This window comes from Rhea pennata, chromosome 3 (genome assembly GCF_028389875.1).
Source record: "Rhea pennata isolate bPtePen1 chromosome 3, bPtePen1.pri, whole genome shotgun sequence".
Lineage (NCBI taxonomy): Eukaryota > Metazoa > Chordata > Aves > Rheiformes > Rheidae > Rhea > Rhea pennata.
The window spans coordinates 75233300-75247652 of record NC_084665.1 but is presented as its reverse complement, the minus strand read 5'-3'; the positions used below and the strand labels follow the sequence as shown (position 1 = coordinate 75247652).

Here is a 14353-nt window from a genome sequence, read left to right as displayed (position 1 = left end):
TCCCCGTCCCGGATCCCCGTCCCCACCGAGCGCCCCCGCTGCCGCCGCCATGGCGTGAGGGGCCGGCGGGGCCGGCTGGAGCGGGGCTGGGGAGGAGGAGGAAGAGGAGGAGGAGGAGGAGGATCGGGAGAGGTAAGGACGGGGGGAGGAGGGCGGGGAGGCGGGAGGTGGAGCGGGGAGGGTGGGGGAGCCACTTTCTTCCTGAGTTGAAAACCGCTCCCCCCACCGCGCTCTGTCCCCCGGGGCTTCGCAGGAGAAACTTTCTGGCGGTGGAGCCGGGCCGAGGCGCGCCAAGCCGCGCCAAGCCGCGCCGCGCCGAGCCGCGCCGCGCCGCGCCGCGCCGATCGCAGACGGGGCGGCGGGCGGTGAGTGCGGGCGCGGCGGCCGCGCCGGGCCGCGCCGGGCAGCGCTGCGCCGCGCTGCACCGGGCGGGCGGGCGGCCCCGGGGCCGGGGGCGGCGGGCGGTCCCCGCGCGGGGCCGGGGCGCTGGTGACCGGCAGATTTGGGGGTGGGAGTGGGGGTGAGTCCCGCGCGGCCCCTACGCGGCGGACGCGTGGCCGGGCTTCGCGGGGGCACCCGGTGCCCGGCAGGTGGGCGGCAGGGCCGGGCCGGGCCGGGCCGGGCCGGGGCGGCGGCGGGGCCGGGCCGGGCCGGCGGGAGGCCTCCGCCGGGGGCGGGCGCCCCTGGGAAGCGCCCGGCGCCGCGGCCGGGAGGTGCCTCGCCGGCGGGGCGGCCGCCCCGGGGGGTGGGAGCCGCCGGGAGGGCATCCCGCCGGGAGCGCTCTGTTAGAAACCCACTTCTCCCGACTTTTCCCTCGGAAACGAAGGGCGGGCGCGCCTAGCCCGCCTCAGCGCGGCGGTGGCGGGTGCTCGCCGCTGTCAAGGCGCCGCCGTTTGGCAACTAGCACCTTTCCGGGGGCGTCCAGCACCGCACGGGCGTGCGCCCGGCGGAGAAGCGCCTGGGTAGGGGCATGCGGGCGACGTGCCGGTCGGTAGCGTTTTCTGCTTGAAGCTTATAACAGCTTTCTGCTCTCCCAGAGCACCGTGAATGCAAGAGCCTCCGAGCCTCGTAGAAGCGCTAATGAGTTGAGCCCTCCAAACATGCCTGTGTGAAAGGTAAGCGGTAGCATCCTTACTTTGCACCTAGAGGAGCTGAGAGACAGGAAGAGAGTAATTTACCCATTGCAATTTCCTGCAGCTTTTCTTTTTTGTTGGAAAAGTCTAAATGACCTGGAACTGCGGTTATTAACTCCTTAAGTACACTCGTAATCCTCAGGATGGCAAGTTGCAACTCCCTTAGATAGTATTGCACAAAACTGGTGCATCTTCATTTGGTGCATCTCATGCAGATGCTTGAAGTCCAACTCGATATACAGCAAAGTAGCCATTCTCTTTGCTTTTCTATCACAGATGTTCCCTCTTGAAAAAATGTAGAGCTAAGTGATATTTTCCTGTATTTTCAAGCTGGAATAGCTTCTTTCTGGACATGATCAATGAGAATTAAGAAATACTTACAATTGTGAATGAAATACAAGAATTATTGCTCATCTAGTTTGAGATTTAGGTCACTCTAGGAAATTCGATTGTGATTAAAATAATATTAACGTTTTAATATAGTCTAAACACGGACAAAGAAATTCTCAGGTAAGTGTTACCATGTTATGTTTATCATGCCAACAATCATTATAACTCAGTGTAATAGTTCAGAAAAGAAACACTGCAGCTGAAGAACAGCACTGAAAATCAATAATTCAGATTCTGTTTATTACTCTGAAAGACTCTTACTGGTAGCCTTGGGCAAGTCACTCCGCCTTTCCATGTCTCTGTTTCCTTCCTCATGAAACAAATAAATGTACTTGCTAGCTTTACAGAGATGTTGAGAGGTTTAATTAATTAATTTGTTTCATAACTGCTTGGAGATTTTGGGATGCATGAAGCATTAAATATAATTTCAGCTATGAATTCTCTTACTGTGTGTCATTGCTTACATGTTTCTTGTGTGACCTAAATTAGCTAAAGTTTATAGTGGGAGTCAACAAAGTACCAGTTTGGGTTTGGGATTTCCTTGGCTGTCTGTGAACTCCTCTAGTAAGCAAAAATAAAGTATACTTCTCACAGGCTATTTAGTGGACAGAACTGCTAGTACTCTAACAGAATGTTTTTTTTCCTTGTTATTCAAAATAAGAGTTTCTTCACTAAAAATTTCTTCTGCCTTTATTGATGACATTGTTTGAAGTACTGTGATACTTAGAATAATTTTGTTTTGCTAGGAAAAGCTGAGTGCTGCTATTTAATACAAGATGTGAGAATATTTTTTGAACAGTTTTGTATCCTGTGCTGTGGGTATTGACTTCATAAACTTGGTGCTGGTTTTTCTCTGCATATTCATGGAGAATCTCTTCTAAAATCTCTTCTTCAGTCATAGAAAATACTTATTGCAAATGAAAAAATACATGAATTGAACAAATCAATTCCTTACGGTAAATATTGGTAGATTTATTTTACCCAAGGGAGATCAGTTTTCGTCAGTTTTTATGCGATATAATTAGTAAATCTGCTCTAACTAGATAGTAAATCTAGTTACCTTACCACAATGGAGAGTAAAATGTGTTTTACTGCCTGGATAAATGCTAGATGTGATTTTCATAGGTTGCATATACCTATAATAAGAAGGAGTTGTTGAAAGCTAATTCTAGACTGACATCTTTGGTAATTTTAAAGGTTTGTTAAATGCTGCCTATATTTTCCATTTCTCTTCCTCGGGTGCAGGAAGAGGGAGTGCATACTCCTTTTTCAAACCTGAGAATTCATCCTAGCCCAGCACTGGTAGAAAGTTATTCCTGCCACCAGACAGCCTTTGGGTTAGCACAATTATCTCACTTGCTAGTGGAGAATTGGTCACATCTATTAGTATCCAGCAGTTTGAGTAGTGAGAAATAGGGTTGAAAGAGGCTGTAAAACTGAAGTGTCCCTTCTCACAGAAATGATTGCTTTTAGTCAAAATTGAGTCACATTCCTAGGACTGTGTGTGGAAACTTGCACATCTGGCAGCCACAACTTATTCTAGCAATGAGCAGAAAGAAACTTAGTTACTTCTGCTATTGTTCCTGGACATTTTGCAAGAAATAACCCCCCTCTTTCATATTTCTTTCTTTCTTTCTTTCTTTTTAAAGAAATTTTAAAAAATAAGGAAACAACTTTCCTTTACCATTGTTTCCTGGTTTAGAATTGGTAATCCAGGTGTCTAGAGACTGAACGAGAGTATGACTTTTGCTTACCAAATAGTATTTAACTAGTAAATATGATATCTCAACAGCAAGTTTATCCTGGCTTTTTACAGTTTTTTTACTGTCTCCATTCATCTGAATTAGCTAAAGAGCTTAGCTGTAGTAGTGTAGTCTCCTAACGCTGTTAAAACATGATGCCAGTTTGTGTTCAAGACAGTAACCATGTATTATAAATGTTTTTTTTTTTTTTTTTTTTTTTTTTGAGATTTGTTTGTACCAATGCATGGAAAAAATTCAGGGATGTATATACTCAGCTGTACAAAAGGTAGAATGTTTCTTCCTCCTAAGCAGGATCAAGATCAAGATCAAGATCAAGAATTCAAATTTCCTCTCGTCTTATGTAATTACTAGAATTCATTTACTCCACAGATTCAAAATATTCTCATGCAAGGCTTGCATTATATGTTTCTATTTGCACAGCTAAGCACAATAGGGATATGGTGAAGTAGTAACATAGCTGCATTAGCAAAAACTCTGAACCCTTGTGTACTGCACTTTTACCGGACTTAGTTATTTGCTCAGGATGGGAACAAAGAACAAAGAATAGTGGAAGGGAAATAAAAGCCTAATAGGAAAGAGAAAATTTTGCTGATGTAACCTGTGTCTTTTCTCATAAGTGCTTTGTCAGTAGAAGTTTAGCAGAAGCAAAGTGTTTGCAATATAGACCTGGCTTAAGGGGTTTGGCGATGCTGGGAACCACGGGAAGAGCAATACAGAGCATTGCAAATAGATTTTCCTGTCAGATGCTAACATCACATGTTCACCTGCTGCTGGGACATAGTCAGGTATTAAATCTCCAGGCATAATGAGGACATTACATATACAACTTGAAATTATCTGCTTGTCTGCTTGGTCTTTTTTTTTCTTTTTTTTTTTTCTTCTTCATAGACTTATAATGGCTACAGTAAGAATCAGCAATAGCATTATTTAGAGCAGACAAGGAGTTGTAGAGATTCTTGTCACTTTACTCAGGTAAGTATTGCGTTTCAGTACCAGATAAACATAATACTAAAGTTACAGTCCTTTCACTACCATTGTCCTGTTTTATATCTTGCTTTGGTTTTGCTGTTTTGTTTCATTTTGGATTATTTTTTCTTTTTTATGAGATAGTAAATCTGCAGAGTGTCTTATATATTCCTTTTATGCCATCTTATATTTTCTAATAAAATGGCTACTTAGAGTTATCAAAGTATTTTAAAAGTTGTTTGAAACTATTAGAGTGGGTGTGTTGTCCTTTTAAAGCTGGTGAATCTGATTCTTCTACTAGTGGTGCATTACATCACATTTTGGCTAAAATGATATATAATTTTGGAGCTAAGTAAGTGTCAGGCTCCAATCTTGCTCTGTACAACTCAAGATCAGAAATAAGATTATAAAATTCTAAATTTCAAAATTAGGCTATAATTTAATGGATGTGTTGAAGCCTACTGAAGCAAATTGGTCATGCCAATTGTGAGTGGTAATATTTTACAGACCTAATATAACCTTTTAACTCTATCTACATTTCAGGCTTATTTCCATGAAAATGCAATTGGCACTCTCGTCAAAGCTATGTTGGGCAGCCTTGAGGACAGTAATAACCCCAAAGGAATTATATGACAATATATTTTATATTCTGTCTGAGTATAAAGCCTGGAAAAAAAATCAGATGCATCTGGGTACATAGATAGATGAACTCTATGCTCTGTCTAGATATAGGCTATATCTAGCTATATATAGAAACTAAAGATAATGACATAACAGATGAATGTAGCAGCGGTAACATCAGAGTTGTACCAGTAATGAATACACATGAACAGCACATTGATTTAGAGTGAGATGAGGCTACCAGCAGGGTAGTGCAGTTTCAATGTGGAAACACAGAGGCATTTATCATGAAGCAAGTGAAAGAGTAGTTCCTCTGTGGTAAAATACATCTGGGGTCATATACATACACATATGTTAAGATTATACCTGTAGAATATAAAAGCAAGTATTGATTTCAGTTTACATTGTAGCCTTCTTACTACATTTGTAAACTGACTGGCACAGGTGTCTCTGACCTTGCTGGTGCTCCTACATGCTGTCATGATACTTTAACAGTGAGAAACAATGAATATATTTTTAAAGTGGTTTTGTGTGCAAGACTGAGTCATTAACAGGATATGGAAATATAGTTAAAATGCGCTTTGATCCCATACAAACTGAAGGATGTGACATGTTTTAGAGTTCTCTTCTATTAATATGACCTCCTGTGGAAATGCTTTGCAAATAAAGATAAAAATATTTATTTGATATCTTGAATTGCTCGAGTCTATAGGTAGGTATAGATATACGCAGAGAGAGGACTGTTCTGTGTAACTCCATCTGGAACATTTTATTCATTTCTGACATCTTGGAGGTAATTGCACGAAGGACAATTAAAACAATAATCAGGGAAAATTAAAGCTATTAATTACACACAGTAGAGGAGAACAACAGGCCAGGGAACTTGAAACATTTACAAGTATTTGGAAAGAATAAAGATCAAGGCTGATGAAGAAATGTTAGTTGGAAAAGAGGACAGAAATTAAAATCAGAATTGGAAACACTAGACTCTATGTCAGACATTTCTGATGCTGTAAGTAGTCCCCAAAAAAGAAAAAAAGTGAGAGCAGTTCCATTGCATGCAATATTTCTGAGCGGGCTGGATTAAGCCCAAGAAGGAATTTTGTTTTGACAGCAATAAAATTGTCTTCCTCACTTAGATGTCTGATTAATGTTTTTGTCCTTTTTTGAGTCTCTTGGGCATTACAATCACACTTTGAATGCTTTGCAGCTCTTCCTGTGGACTTGTGGTTCTACTACTCAATCTGTGCATGGATCACACTCGTGGTAACCTCAAATAATCTCTTCCTTTGCTGACTTCCTGTTGTGAGACAATGTTCGGGTAATTTCATGTTCGGGTTGTAGGCTGTTTGCACATGAAACCCTCTGCATGGTTTTTGATCCTCCAAATGCAATTGTACATGTCTTACCTGAATGAGTCTGCTTGCATGGATGAGAAAGACATGCTTTTAAGCAGATGCCAGATTAATCTGGCATCTCTTTGATCACCAAGATTTTTATAGGCACTTTTGTTCTGTGTTTCTGTAGCATCTGTCACAGTAACAGTCCCAACTCCAAGCAGTGTCCTACATTCTGTTACAATACGGGCGAGGATTGACTTCTGAGGCATTAATGGAGTGAACAAACTTAGTTAATACGTACTTTTAGCCTAAATGAAATATTTCAAACTTTATTACTTTCCATGAAAACATTTTTGCAAAGAATAATTATATTCCTAGTTATCTAAATGGCATTTTGAAATTTTCTTTTCATTCAGAATGAAATAAAAAATGCTAGTGCCGGAAAGAAGATCTTTAAATGGTGGTTTCTAGTTTTGCATTTTTGATGGTAGAAAGGACTGAACTTTAATTTACTGAACTTGGATGCTTTAATAGGCATGTCTGTACTGGTTGGGAATGAGTGCCTTTAGCCTTCTGTAGATGAAAATGACTTTCTTACTCATCCTACACAATAGTGTGTAGAATGAAAGATCCTTGCAAGGGCTAGGAATAGTAATATTAGTGCTACCAAAAATTATTGAGAAAGCATTTATATCACAGAATGAATTTAAAATAGAAGAAAATTACATGTTAAATATGATTTGGGCATACATATTATTTTAATTTTGTTTTTTTCTGAGGCAGAAAAAAAGTTATGCATTCAGTGTGTGCATGTGAGTGTGTGTGTATGTGTATTCCATGTTAATTTATGTACATGGTGAAAAACACACAAGTAACATTTTCGATGAAAGGAATAACCAGAATAAACTTTCATACTCTGATAAGATACCTTCTGCATGCGTACTGGAAACTTCTGAAAATACACTGTATTTCTGTCCCATCTGCAGCATATTGCAGAATGAATGTAACCCTTCATTCTCACAGGATATTTCTGAAATTTGTAAGCAGTGATTTTGCACTTTTCCTAGCATTACATCTCCCATCTTGGAGAGATAGATGGCCACTAGTTTTGTTGAACTAACTAAAAGCGTGATTGAGAGAGGATTTCTGACTCCTGTTGTCTTGGGGTGTAAGAACTTGCCATACTGGTGCCACTGCAGTTTTGAAAGGGACTGAATAGTACTAACTGGTGATGTGTGAACTATGCAGTTTGGGAATTTGGTCAGTAGATTAGCTGTAATTATTATAATATAAATATAAGTTTATACTTTTTTCGGTCACTTTCTGCCTCCTGCCTAATTTTGCTATCAGATATATTCCTGTGAATTAATAGGAAGGGAAAGGTGATATTTGGAAGTTAGTCTCTCTTGACCCCATTGCCTTTGTGTGTTTTCATGGGCTTACTCTGCATTATTTAGCACTTAATTGTCATTGGATTCAGTTAAATGAGTTGGTTACTCTTGTATTTTTAAGCTTGTGTTTGTGAAACATTTAAATGAATGGTAAAATTGAAGTTGCTGGACAACAGGGAGGACCAGCAAATAATTCTCAGCTGGTATAAGCAAAACTACCACCATTTTAACAAGATTTATAGGTGTTTTCCCTGTTATTAGCAGCAAATTAAATTGCAATGTGTGTAAAATATTTGCTAGTGTTTTGGGGTGTTTGGGAAAAGTACCAAAAATAGTTTTTATTGAAGTTTCCTTTGCTCCATCACTGATCTAGCTTACCAGTCCTTGCGGCAAGCAGTTATATTTTGGTACTGTCAGTAGCAGTGCAAATAGATCCTTACCCTTCAATGTTTAATGGAACAAAATACCATGCATATTTCTTTGTAACATTACTTATAAGTTTCATGGCATCGGTATGGCAACAGCTGTTCATAGTTGCTGACTATTTCTTCTAAAATATGTATTATTCTCTTACCTGATTAGGAGTGGGTGCTACAATTGATTGCTATATTTTCAGCGCTTTTGAATGGCTTAACAAGATGATCTTACAATGCAGTCTAAATTGTGAAAAAAAGTATAATGACAGTGTAATTCAACATGAAATTAAGTACAGACTAAGTACTACGTTCGACTCAAATGTGCTTTCGCTACGAATAATTTATCAAGAAGTTATGCAAAGATGATGAAAATTGAGTTGAAATTCAGGGATCATTTCCTGAGGCAAAGTTTGCAGGCTGAAGCTGATGATTTGCTGCTTTTCCCTAAAGTGGAACAGATTTTTCACTAAAAATTTGAACAAAATTCTTACTGAAACCCTTGTTGAGGTAATTTAAGGTAATTTAAGCAGGTTCCTGTTTGTTTTGAATAGTGTATCAAATTAATTTCATTAGGTGAGCTTACTTTATCTGTACCGATGTTCAATTCAGTTAATGGCATCAGTCTTACCGTACTTTTTGGCTGCAGTTGAACACCTATTCACTGATGTAGATAGGGAGAATCAAAATAGTTAACGTTCACATGTTGCTTTTTCTAGAATAAATTATATTCTTTACTGTTTGTTTCTGCTGGTAATGGAGTGTAAACCGTGGCAACTGCTCTTTCAGTCTAGAACTGACAGCCCCTTTGAATGACATGGCATATTAGCATTTTCTTCCATGGACGAGTATCCTTCAGCCTCCTTTTCATTTTTGGTAGCGTATCAGATTTTGATTTCCAAACTGAATCAAAACCCCTTATTTTCAGAAAAGGCTGAGTTACTTATTAAAGCTTTTGTTGGAAGATGTGGCTGGTAATGATGTAGTGTAATACGAGAATAAGAGAGTCTTTTAACTTTAAAAAATGGTACTATGGAATGTAAGTGATCAGAAAGCCCAAATTCCTATAATTTCCAGTCCTATGCATCAAATAAACTTGTAGCAAATTCACTCCCAACTGTTGGGGAGTTGGGGCTCATGTGGCCTGTTGCCTATACATGTCTGGCTTCACCTAAACTATGCAGATGATCAAGTATCATATGCATGTTTCAAAATAGTGCTATCTATTTCTTTAATTTTCAGTATGCAAATAAGTTAACTAAGCCAAGTATGGAGCTGTTTAACGTATAAAGCACCTTCAGCTGCTTCAAGTTGTTTTGGGAGGGGAGGCTGGTACATTTATACCATTGTAATGAGTTTTAAATAGTCACTGGTAGTAAATGTTACTGTTTCTGGTCACATTCTCTTGTCAATGGTGCTTTGGTTCTTTGCCCTTCTGCAGCCTCTTCCATTTAAAAATGTTGAAGTGGTTTCATATATATCCTTATTTATATTATTATATATATCCTTATTAATCGGTTTAGTTTCTAGACAGCTACTGAAGTGAGAAAGAATGATTATACATTGGACTGTGGACAGACTTGGACAAGTAAACTTGGAGCGTAAGTCGGTGAAGTATGTGGTCAAATCTGGTCCTAGTCAGTGAAAAACTTGTGTTTGTGGTTCAAGGCAGGTCTGCTATTTGAAATCGCTACGAGGGTCATTTGTCATGGCTACATTCAGAGCTATGTAGTTTGTATTTCCTCATCGTCTGGGTGATTTAATCACATCAACATCCTACTTGTTAACTGTTGTAAATTTAATCACACTTTTATTATTGCAAATCCACATTTTTATTATATGTGGAGCTTTGTGATTTTCATTATTACTTTTTGCTAGTCATGCTTTTAAGGATATCACAGATGAGACAGCATAGAGCATCTCTTCACTGAAGGTAGCACGGTCTGAGCCATAGTCATGCCACCCTAGCGCTCCCCTCTGGTGCTTCTTTCACCGTGGTTGTGGTGGTGCCTCCACAAAGGAGGCAAGGGAACAAAGAGGGACCCCTTGGTAGCTGCCTCCTCCCATCCATCAGTCAGGCTGGCCTAAGCTCTGCATAGTCATGCAAGAGGGCTTACTGGCCACTTTGCTGCCATGGGCTGCTGTCTTCCTATTGTAGGAAGGGTGGCAATATCATTTGACCAAGAATAAATAAGAATGACATAGTTCTGTTTTTTTCACTGCCTGTTGACTTTCTTCCAGACCTTGATTCTGAATATGCTGAAAGACTATCAGTTTTCCAGTTATGCTAAACAATGTGGTATGGAGGTTTCTTCTAATGTATAAAGAAGGGTTTACCTTCTCTATTAAATGTATGCATGCATGACAGGAAAAAATTAGGCAGGTTGTTGAATTTTGAAAATATGAACTATGAATTTCAGGCAACACTAGAGATACCTGGTGATGATCGACTATTGAGATAATGTATCAAGCTTTACAAAAAGGGAGGTCTAGGAAACTATCTTGCATGTTCCATAACCTCTGGTCAGAAAGACCCTAAGCCAGGGAGCATTTAAAACTATCCCTAAATTTAGACATATGCTTAATTCTTATTGATGTGCTGAAGTCCTCATAGAGATCAAACCAAAGAAAAGTGAAGTCACTTACCAGTATCTGGTATTTTTTCTTTTGTAGTCCAGGAAACTTCTTACAATGTATGACTGTGATTGAAGAAAAAAGAAAAGAAAAGAAAAGAAAAAAATGTTACTGGGATTTTTTGTCTATTTTTCAGAAAGTATTTCATCATTTAAAAAAAAGTGGTTCTTTTCTCTCCCCTTGATTTTAAAGAATTAAGAATAACTTTTTATAATAAAAAATACGGTTTTTAGAAGCCTTTTTCTTAACTTAAAAAAATCCACATCATGTTTTCAGACATGATATACTGGTTTGGCTGGTTTTTACCTCCTTTCTTTCAAGATATGCTGTTGTATGGTTTTAATATTTATTGATGGGAATATGAGTAGACCTGGGTATGCTTGGATAAGTTGCAGTGTATGTTTCTGTGTATATGGTGAGAGAATATGTAGATATAGTAAAATATTACCAGATAAAGTAATTGGTGATCTGCATAATGTGTCCTGTAATGATTAGTTTATATCCAAAAAAGGGTAAAACTTATCTGCAAAATGCATTAGAATGCTATGAAAATGTCATCTTGCATTACAGTATGTTAAAGCAATTTTGCTGTCCACTGTAATGTATTTAGGTATGCAGTTTTAGGGTGCAGTATTATTTTTAGCCTAAGCAAGAATGCACAAGAAAAGACATACTTCACGGCCAAAATTACTTGCTCCTAAATTAATTTTTAGAACAAATGACCAGAGACCGGTCTGTGCAGCCAGCAGTAGCTGAGGGACCCAGGCCAACAAGGTGGTCTCACTGTGCGTGTGCGTATTAACGACACTGCTGAACCAGGATGTGGGTCGCTAAAGTTTTAGCAGCCTAGGTTTCTGTCAGAAACTTTTGGCGTCTATATGCGGGGAGCTGTGGGGAAAAGTAAAAGGTTGCTTTGTACTTTAGCTCCTTGCCAGTTTTATTTCTGAATCCTATGAAACAGGTTTTCCTTGGGGAAAAAAAAAAAAAAAAAAAAAAAAAAACATTTCATATTTGTTTTGGGGGTTTTCTTTCCTTCTGTCTATTTCTGTTTTTAATAATTGAAAACTACTGTTCATTATTTACATAAAACTGTCTCTCTTGGGTCTGTTTTCTGTAACCTTTCCCCTCCAAAGAATTCTAGGAATTTGCTGGCTTTCCTTGGGGGGATCCTGGCCATGTTTTATCTGAGAGTTTAGGCTAGATAGTTGGCAATTTTTACAAAGTGACTTTCTATGTTTAAATACTTACATTTAACCTCTGTATAGATCTGCCATTTGAGCATATTTTGAGAAATCATGCATAAAGGAAAATATGCACTTTAATTTAACATTCAGCCTTCTTGGTAGCTAGCAGTAAATCTCCACATGCAAAATGGAAGGCCCTTTAGAAAAATAAAAGCAATGTAGAAAACCTAAGCACCCTAAAGGCCAGGTAATTCAACTATTTTTCTAGAATTCTGCTACTTTCTTTTTCCTCTTTTCTTTCTGTCATCTTTTTCTTTCTTCCTTCCTTTTTTTTTTTTTTTTTTTTGCCTAACTGAGGACGTGTCAGAACTAGAGGCCTTGAGCACAAGCACAGCACAAAATGACCCCAGCACAAACCTCCAGCATTCCTTATCCTTTACTCTCCAGCTGTTAACATCAGCCAATGCAGCACGCAGTCTTGGCTGCCGCTAACACAATCTCTGTGGCTCTCGCTCCTTCCTTTTTCCCTCCCTCCCTTCTCCGTTTGCCAGTACAGTCAGCAATGTTTTATATTAAGCACAGTTGCAATTATTTTTAATCAGTGAGTCCCGAATGTCTCATTCCCCTCATACCAGCTACTTGAAAAAGATGGGGAAGGGAAGGAGGGACTTTTTTCAAAGCATACGAGTTTTTCTTTAGGATCAGGTGTTCAGCAGGGCTTTTGTCTGAAGGACTCAGAAAAATTATTTGAAAGCCACTTATATGTGTGTGTGTATATATATAATATATATGTATGTATATACAGGGTTCTTTCAGTCTACACGGAGTTATATTTCCTTTAAAGCATCTCTATAAATGAATATTTTCTCATAAATTCTTCTTCTAACTCTCTCACACATCTGTTTGCCCTAGGATATTTCAAAGATGGTTTGGCTCCCACTGAGACTTGGAGATCTAATGCCACAATGAGGACTCACACCCGGGGAGCCCCGAGTGTGTTTTTCATACATGTGATTTGCATCGCCTTTGCCCACAGCACCAGTGAGGACCCAGCTGCTATGATTCCCTTTGTCAATGCCAACTACGACAGCTACCCCATGCTCTACTTCTCCAAAGGGGATGTGGAAGGTCTGCGTCTCAAGGCAGCCACCACCCACCAGCACATCGCGGCTCGTCTGACCGAGGCGGTGCAGACCATGTTGTCGAACCCCCTGGAGTACCTCCCTCCCTGGGACCCGAAGGAATTCAGCTCTCGGTGGAATGAAATTTACGGCAACAATCTCGGGGCCCTGGCAATGTTCTGCTTGCTCTACCCGGAAAATATCGAAGCCATCAACATGGCCAAGGATTACATGGAGAGGATGGCAGCTCAGCCTAGTTGGTAGATTTTTGTCTTTTTTTTTTTAAGTTGCTGTATAAACTCTGCTTGCAATTGAAAGAGTGAGTGGATGAGTGAAATGTTTAAATATATTAGCTGTCATAGTCTACATAATTAGCTGAGTTGCTCATACGTTCACTTTAACAGTGACTGACTTGCTGTATGCGCTTATCCTCTTTTAGACTAGCTGTGCCCCACAGCTTTTCACCATCACTAGACCTACTCTACTGTAAATTAATGCTGCAAGAAGGAACCAGGACCCTTTGTATATCATCCTAACTCCTATAAATTGAAAATATGAAAAATATAAAAATTTGTGTAGGTAAAAATGACGCTCTAGCTTTTCTAAAAATGATAGATGTAGTACAGTTTTCCAGTCTGGTGAAAAGTGTTCATTTATATTTACACCAAAGGTGACAGCTACTCAGCTTGGTAATAGAGTTTAACTAATAGAAAAAGCTCAAGTGAAATTCCTTTTTTCTAAATTTTTTTCTCTTGCTTATTGTCATATTCCAAACATCATCTTTTAAATCGCTTTCAGAATTGTTTCCTCAGTTAAATATTTCATGAATGCTCTAACATGTATCTGTCTAAGGCTCATTTTCACAGAATGGCTGAGGTTGGAAGGGACCTCTGGGGATTATCTAGTCCAACTGCTTGCTCAAGCAGGGTCGCCTAGACTTGCAACTCCTTTGCTGTGCAGTTCTTGGGCATCTTCTCTATCATATTATGCGCTTTATCACTGAGACATGATAAAGATAGCTGACCATCTAAATACATAGCTATACTGCAATTGTTTGAGTGACTCACATTTTGATATATTTGGATTTATTTCACCTGGATATGAGTTGTCATGTACAAGTCACTCTGTCCTCATTGTGGCCCCCACTTTCTATAAGGGCAGAATTTAACATACTTTGTCCTGAAACACATTGAACTATTTCCTAATTCTAGCAAACTACTTTCCTCTGTGCATATGTAGGAAATTGTGCACTGGTAGAGTTGCAAGGTTGGCAAGTTGCAGTTTAAGTGAATGTGGAACCTGAAGATTAGCTAGAAGTCTAAAAACGCCTGGTCATTCTTGGTCATTCAGTAAATGACCTCTAAGGACCTTGCTAAGACTCTGCCCTCGGTTCTTTG

The 14353-nt window shown here is 39.7% G+C and overlaps 1 protein-coding gene across 3 annotated transcripts in view; it reads left to right on the top strand.

Annotated features, from left to right (window-relative positions):
* The first annotated feature begins 304 nt into the window (after positions 1-304).
* DSE (dermatan sulfate epimerase) overlaps positions 305-14353 on the top strand; it is a 34602-nt gene continuing 20553 nt past the window's right edge. For all 3 annotated transcript variants that reach the window (XM_062570954.1, XM_062570955.1, XM_062570956.1), the window contains exons 1-3: positions 305-365; positions 1038-1115; positions 12748-13216. In XM_062570954.1, the coding sequence (XP_062426938.1) occupies positions 12801-13216 (416 nt within the window). In that variant the 5' untranslated portion in view covers positions 305-365; positions 1038-1115; positions 12748-12800. The remainder of the gene's footprint in view (positions 366-1037; positions 1116-12747; positions 13217-14353) is intronic.